This window comes from Cupressus sempervirens, chromosome 9 (assembly GCF_028749045.1).
Source record: "Cupressus sempervirens isolate cs-2001-9-10 chromosome 9, ASM2874904v1, whole genome shotgun sequence".
Classification (NCBI taxonomy): Eukaryota; Viridiplantae; Streptophyta; class Pinopsida; order Cupressales; family Cupressaceae; genus Cupressus; species Cupressus sempervirens.
The window spans coordinates 460,502,141-460,510,493 of NC_143126.1; the positions used below are offsets into that span (position 1 = coordinate 460,502,141).

The following is an 8,353-nucleotide window of genomic DNA, read 5'->3' on the forward strand; positions in this document are numbered from 1 at the left end:
GGAAGAGGAATCAGTTATGATTAAATTAATTAATTAAATATTCAATTTTGAAATCTTTAAAGAACATAGTTATCTAATCACAGTGTGAAATGCTGGATGTTTGTAATCTTCTTGAAAAATTCGACAGAGTCGTCTGCTCTGAAAATTCTGAACACCTGAGACTCACCTGGCTGTGTAGCCAAAGGAATGGGTGATGAGGTGAGAGAAAGGAATCTGCAATAATATGAATCTGTATTAATTGTGGCATAACAAGATTTAACATTTTTAAAAGGAAACATTTAACAACTCATGCAAAAATCCTGTTTAATGTATCTCCTGCTGTCAAGTTGAGAGATGTGTCTAGATGCCAGGATGCTCAGCTGATGACAAGATGACCCCTGTCCATTCCGAGTAGGGAGGGCCTTTCTCGTTAGAGATTGTGTGAAGATTAAGTTAAGGTCCAAGGTTGGGTGGTTAAGCCCTTGGCAATGTTTCACATCTCCCCAAAATGTCAGGTGTGCGTCAGGCAAAGATCAGTCATACATTCAATTGGTTGTCATTATCACTTTATGATTAATATGCAAGAAGGTAAGATTAATTGAGTTATTTCATCATTATACCTAGATGCAAGAGATAGATTTATGGATTTTTTTTCATTTATATGAATATCGAATATAAGTATATTTTCTAATCTTGAGTTCCTGTCACAGTTAAGTAATCGGAAGGAAAGAAATCTGAAATTGATTGAGTGATGACTAGAACTCTAAATGATGTAGTGGTATTGAGAGCCCTAATTGAATCCGTGGTATCGGAAGCCCTATTGAATTAGTGGTATCAGAAGCTCTAATTAAATCCGTGGTATCAGAAGCCCTATCTGAAACAGTGGTATCAGAAGCCCTAAAAGATTCCAATGGTAATCGATGCCCTAATGACTACAGTGGTAAGTGATGCCCTAATTTTGTATAGTGGTATTTAATAATAAACGTCATTTGATATTGATTTAACAATGTTGGATAGAAGTCGTTTTGTAATATTGTTATAAAGGTATTTGTGGACTAACCCGAATGGTTGCAGAAGCATCCCTAGTTTTGAATTCAATCTCAAATTTCCATGGTATGTTGATTTCAATTTTTGTAGTAATTTCATTTGATGGTGTTTCAAGTTTTTAGTTAAGAAATTTTGTTTAACTGATTTTAACCATCAATCCCTTTCATATGAATGAAACTGATTTAATTGACTTCATGTGAAGATGAAGTGATAACTGTATTTCCTTGAGTATGTTAGTTGTTAAATTAGACCCAGTAAAAGTGGTCGTTACATAATGAAGCTTTATTTATTCTTATGAATATCTTAAAAGAAAGCATTTAAAGGTATTGACTGCTTTTCTTGGCTAGAGTTTTTATTAAAAGATTGATTGGGGATTGAGGATTAGGATTCATTACTTATTTTTAGCTTATCAAAGGATTGTGGAGCTCTGCAAATTCTGATTGCAGGACTAAACCCCTGTATTGTCCAGTCTGGATGAAACCCCAGCGCAGTGGAGGTATACACATGACGCAGTCGAACTAGGAAGGCTGTTATTTATGATATAAGGTTAGCACTGGGATAAATAAGGAGAGTTTACATTGATTTTTGGCATCCTTATCTCAGATCCAGATAACTCATTCCCTGAATCTGAAATCAACCATCAGAACGGCAGCAATTATCAGCTTCTTTGACAAAGAATCAGACAGGTGCAGGCAGCAATAACTCAATCACAGCAAAAATGTTGAGGGTCAGGTATATATCACCAGGGCTTGAAGTCTTCTAGGAACTGGGATCTCTTTACCAACATCAACTGAATACATGTCATTGAATTCTTGAGTGTTTGCAACAGCAATTCTGCCTGGGTGAATATGAATAGTGAAATACCCTTTTCTGTAAGTTTCTGAGTCTGTATTTGGTGGCATGTAATGGTTCAATCCTTGAGCTTGAAATGATATACATAAATTTTGTTAGAAACCTTTAAAAAGAAGTCTCTATATTACCAGATCTGATCGGCCTCTTAGACTGCTGTTCTTGCCAAGACCAGTTGAAGTAGGTGTGATTCCAGTGGCCGAGGAAGAACCTTATATTACTGATGATGTTATGGCAGCACATGATGAGTATAGAATGCTCCCTGCTGATGTCAGGCAGCTAATGAACTTAAATCAATTCCTGAACCGGCAAAGAGATAAAGCTAAACTCCAACTGGAAAGACATGAAAGGAGATCTAGAGGGCCAACCAGACAAGGCACTCAGCCTCGAGAATTCAAAGATGCTTTAAATAAGGTCCCTCTGCTGACCTATGATGGAAGCGGAAAGGTTTGCGCCAAGCTTGGGTGCACAAATTGGATACATTCTTGTCGCTTAAGCCTAAGGATGAAGAAAAGGCCATACAATTTTCTATAATACACCTGGAAGGCGTGGCTTATGAATGGCAGCACCATGGATTAGTGTCACAGGACCATGGTATGACACATTCACATGTGGACCTTGTAAATAGGTAGGTTGCATGTTTTGACAGGAAGGACATTAAATTTTATTACAGGGATTTGGCACAGCTGAAGCAAGTGGGGCCCTTGGAGACATACATTAATGAATTTCTGAAGATTTCAGTATAGTCCCTGACATGCCAAAAACGCAGGTCACAATGCTCTTTGTAGAAGTCATGGACTTAGAAGTCACATCTTCTCAGCCACACAAGGAGAACTTCAAAAATCAGAAATTAGATGATGAATCAGATGTGAACACTCCTACTCAGCACAAGGTCACATCTCCTAAGCTAGAAAAAGAGTCAAAAAATGAGTTAATAAGAAGGAATCTTTGTTTTCATAGCAAAGAACCTTGGAATCCAGGACACAGATGTCCTGGTAAGGGTAAGGCATATCTTATTGAGGTGAATTCTAATGTGGACAGTGATGAGGACAGTGAGCATGATGACAAGGTGCAAGGTACTCTTGTGTTCCTATCCGGTGATTCCATAAATCATCTTTTTCATACTTAAAGGGATTGTCAAAGGACAGGGAGTTATGTGTATGGTGAACAGTGGTGCTACACATAACTTTATTGATGAGGTTTTTGTAGTCAAGAAAAGAGTGCAAATGGTGGACTGTTCCGGATTCAGCATTATGTTGGCATACATATCCAAAATCAGTTGCAAAAGGAAAATACCAAGGTTGGGCATAGAATCAGATGATTATACATTTGATGTTGAGTATTACATGGTTGGTATTGGTGGAACCAAAGTAGTATTGAGAGTACCATGGTTGAAGTTCCTCGAAAGGCAAATCCAGGATTTCAACATTGTGGAATTTGAGCTTTCTCATGAAGGTAAACAAATTGTATTGAAGGCTTAAAATATGACAACCCAAAGGTTGTGGCAGCCAAGTGTATGCAAGCTCACCTTGATGATGATAATACCATTGGGAGGCATGGGGATAAATCACACTATCCCAAGTATGACAACAGTAGCATGTCTCCTTATACCTATGTTACCCCAAGTTTCTGGGATGCGGGGATGGGGGGATTGGGAAAACGGGTTTCCAGGACCTTTTATTAATATGGAGTAGGGACGTGTTTTTTATATATATCTGAAATTTTGGAATCTATTCATGAATTATATAAAATTGTAACATTCATCATAGCAACATAATAGCATAATAACATTTAATAATCTATAATCATTGATCAATGATCTTTCATTGAATCGTCATAGTATATAACATTAAATGAATCACATGAGAGTGCAAGTTTCAATATCATAGATTCATAGATACAATTTAATGAAGCAGACAACGATTTCCAAAGAGCAGCAACAACTAAGTCTCAATCTGCCAAAGTCTCAATTTTTTCACAACTTCACATTCTATTTTCTAACAGCATACTCGGGCATATCTCTGATTAAAACTTTACAAAGTTCATTTTTGGTACTAAACAATTCCTGCAATATTTAATGTGGATACCAGGAAATCTACTAAGTTTTCTATCTCTAAAAATTTGATTAATGAAAGGAGCACCTGCTGTGCTAAAAGCGGCTTTTCAGATCAATCATTAATAAATATTAAATATTTATCACTTGAGCCATACAATGAAACCTTGCAAAACCTACAAAAATAAATATATGTAGGCTAGTATGTATGCAACCCTAAAAAGTGCAAGCCGAACAATGAAACACTCACTCATACCACAACCATAGAGAAGAATTAAATTTTCACGAGACAATGAAATTCAAATAATAGAATGACTTAGCCTTTAGGCTTAGTTTGGTCGAGGCAAATAACAACACGAATGCACATTATAATAATATTTTGAACATTTTAGGGTTGGCTTGAGGTCCATGCACAATTAAAAGAAATTGCAAATATTTTATAAATTTACGCTTTCTTGCCTATTGCTGCCGGAAATGGCTGACAGTCCCTGGGACAGGTGGGGACAATTTTAGTCATCCCCAGTCATCCCGGGGACAGTCAAAGGTTTCTGAAAGTATGTTGACCATATCTGAGTTTTTGGGACGGTTTCCATTTTTCTGAATGACCGGGGACGGCTTGGAAATTTTTCCAGCCGTCCCCAAGTCCCTGAAACGGTTTCCATTTCCGATTCCTGTGCATTTAGGGTGGAAACACGTTCCAAGTAACACTGCCTTATGACAACTTTGGCACATGATGTTCAGAGTAACATATTGAAGATTGTAGCTGTGATAGAGATCTTTATCTCTGGAAATATGGACGTTATTACCATTATAGTCGTCTTCAGCTGAAACGATCACTTATGGTTAATTTAAGTATAATGACGTGTGTCATACAACATGCATTAAGACATGGAAATACGAAGAGTTGTAATTGTAATAAACAGTCACATTTTGGAAATTGGTGAGACCTTTGGTTGGAATGTGAAGAGTCTCTCCTTAAGTTATATATATCGCGTCTGGCGATAAGCATTGCACACTTGAATTCATATTATCAATTAAATGATTTTTTGTTGTGTGGCTGGGTTTTTCCTTCATTCTTGAAGGGTATTCCCAGGATGTCTTCTGGTGTTGATTATATCTCTTTTATGATTTCTTTATTGCTGTTTATCATCTTTAGTTTCTGGGCTCAAGATTTAACATAATACTGCCTTATAACATGACAACTTTGGCACATGATGCTACATCGTGCTTAATGGGATTTAATAAAGGTATAAATTCTGACAATTCATTGGCAACCAAAGAATTGTGCCTTCATTTGATATCTGATTTTTGGGATACTCTTGTGAAATCATGTGTGGTGGTTGTTCTTAATGGAGAAGGGTCGGTAACTGTTGTTGTTGGCTTGCAGCTGGTAATGATACTTGGGATGATGGTTTGTTTTTATGGACATCAGATGTTTGGCCAAATTTGGGTGACTTGCTGAGCTACTATTTCTTCACCCTGTATGACGGGTTTCATATTGTGTTATAGGATCCAGTTGTTGATTTGTCAGATAAAATGTCAAGCTTGTGCCCTATTGAGTTGCTTCACAATTGTGGTATTTAGACAAGGATATTACAGCAGAGCAGTGGATAGTTGTGCGATTGCTGAAGGACTGGCAATTTTGGGTAGGGAGTACTGTAATGTCCCTTCTCAAATGACAGTCAGATTCTAGCCTGCCCTATTCGCTAGGCTAGAATTTATAATTAATAGATAAAAATAAGTGAAATATGGTCATAAAGCTAAAATACTATTACATATAATTAAAATTATCCATTATAATTTAAAGAGGGGCCATTTTAGTTTATAACATTATATCAACCTAGGCAATATTATGTGGGGGCTAGTTAATATTTAATGAAGTCATATTTATTCTTCTAAGTCACTTAAAAGGAAGAATCTAGAGATATCGATTGCTTTTCTTGGCTCGAGTTTTTACTAAAGGATAGATTGGAAATTGGTGACTAGGATTCGTTACTTATTTTTATCTTACCAATGGTTGTGGGGCTCTGCAAATTCTGATTACAGGATAGAACCCATGTAAGGTTAGCACTGGGGAAAATAAGGAGAGCTTACAGTGATTTTTGGCATCCTTTTCTCAGACCCAGATAACTCATAGCCTCAATCTGAATCAACCATCAGAACAGCAGCAATTATCAGCTTCATTGGCAAACAATCAGAGAGGTGCCTGCAGAGATTACTCAATCACAGCAGTAATATTGAGCGTCTGGTATATATCGCCAGGGTTTGAAGTCTTCCGGAGATGTGATCCCTTCCCCAGCATCAACTGAATACATATCATTGAATTCTTGAGTGTTTGCAACAGCAATTCTGCCTGGGTGGATATGAATAGCGAAATAACCTTTTCTGTAACTTTCTGAGTTTGAATTTGGTGGCATGTAATGGTTCAATCCTTGAGCTTGAAATAATATATATAAATTTTGTTGGAAATCTTTAGAAAGAAGAAACTGATAAATATTGCTTAAAAGTCCATACAAAACTGCATGTTAAATATTGCTTAAAATTTGTCATAAACAAATTCCTTGTTTCTTAAATAAATTGGCATAGGATATTTCATAGTGGCTCCTGAAGAGTAAAACTTGCCATTTATTCTTAAACAGACTTCTTAAATGGTAATTCAAAATGAAATTTTTAAAGGCAAATTAAAGGCAAATAAAAAGGTGAAGAAAAACAATGGTGAAGCCAAGTGCCATCTTTCTCAATAAGCAGTTGCTGCTTTATTTTAAATTTTTAAGCAGCAATTGCTCCCCTAAGATAGGGAAAGGTTCCAATTTATCATTCTTTCATAATTAAAAGTTTGCATGGAACCACTCTGTTTCAATTTAAGCTGAAATTGTATGTAAACAGCCACATGGAGACATTGGGGACATTAAATAATTCCCCAAGGAAGAGAATAAAGACAGATTTCCTATTTCCAGGGAATTCCACAGGTCAAACTCCCAATTTAAACACCCCTTGGCAATGTTTGTACCAGAAGAGAAAGGGTTAAAACATAAACCCGGTGACCTAAGGTATGTCTTACAAATATATATTGAAAATATTATTTTTTTAATCTTTGCATACATGTATCTTCTATTTTAACTCCACTGATGACAAGCTATAAGAACGCAGTTTCCATGTTTTCATGACGTTCCCTCAGCCATCCTCCTGAAACTATAACACATCCACAATAGGAACCCATGCCCACCAGTGATTTTTCACATGGCAACACTACATTTCTACTGCTAGACCACAGTCCCTATACAACATTCCACCGGTCTGAAAAAAGACCATTTTGTACTAAACATAACATTGAAGAGTTTGTTAACCCCGCCCTAATGGTGACTGCTTGGGACAAGAAAACACTATATCTTCAAGCTTAGCTCAACTAACCCCGTGCATCAGAATCTTCCGCTGCGAGAACAATCAACACTCTTGACATCAAAATGGGCACTTACTCAAAAAATAGTGTACCTCAGCAAGCTAATAGGAGGTTCTAGGTTTGAGACTAAGTTGTTCCATATCAATTTTACTCCCTGTTTCTAAACCTAGACAAAATCATGATTTTATTTTCATTCATGTAAGAAATGTAAATTAACATTTTGATCAATTTTACCATTTCCCCACGTTAAAGCCTAATATGAAAAATCGTTGGTTTCATAATCATCTAGTAAATGGAAAACTTTGGAGTTTCTCATCTGGGAGAAAGAATAATTTGCATACCCGGTGTAAATTTTTGCTATTGTGCTGCAACTCCTCGTCATCACTTTGACATTTATTACAGAACCTTGAATAACGCAAATCCATGGAGTTCGAAGGAAAGAACCACGCATATCTATGGTCATCTGGCAGACATTTCATGGAGAGTTTGTTGGGGAGAATGCACATGGATAGACCCGAAAAGTGCCTGCTGAGTTTTTTAAATACAGCTCCACAATTCAACATTGCGCCATTAAGTTGAATATGATCTCAGCAAACAGTTAAAAATGGCTTCCCTTATGAAGCCGTGGGAAAGCCCGGGATCGAACCCATTCCATCCCATACCGTGTAAGAGAAATTCTGAAAGAAGTATCATTTATGATCTAATTTATCTTTAATTTTGCAATCTATTTTAATTTTAGCAAAAATATTTTTAAGATAAAATAAACAATAATCTTTGTGGATGAATAATGGGTTTCAAAGGCAAAGTTTGGAGTGATATGTGAACATCACTTCTTCTTCTTCTTTTTTTTTTTTTGATGAATAGACCTTTTAGTAGTACATTTGAGGTCAATATTTGACTTTTAAATTCGACCAAGGTCTTTTTTGACTTGTTAAATTCATTTGGTTGAAATTTTGACCAAATCGAGCTCATAATCAAAACAAAAAAGAAAAAGGTGTGCACGAGATTTCATAATTTGGGTATTG

The 8,353-nt window shown here is 36.3% G+C and overlaps 1 protein-coding gene across 4 annotated transcripts in view; it reads right to left on the reverse strand.

The window, feature by feature from the left end:
- Positions 1–8,019, reverse strand: part of LOC149539323 (Tetratricopeptide repeat (TPR)-like superfamily protein) — a 33,129-nt gene extending 25,110 nt beyond the window's left edge. For 2 of the 4 annotated variants that reach the window (XM_089800630.1, XM_089800631.1), the window contains exon 1: positions 7,670–8,001. In XM_089800630.1, coding sequence (XP_089656756.1) covers positions 7,670–7,791 — 122 coding nt within the window. In that variant the 5' untranslated portion in view covers positions 7,792–8,001. Of the gene's footprint in view, positions 1–7,669 lie in introns of all 4 variants that reach the window. The other 2 variants (XM_089800629.1, XM_089800632.1) reach the window with 2 other exon arrangements.
- Between the last annotated feature and the right edge of the window lie 334 nt (positions 8,020–8,353).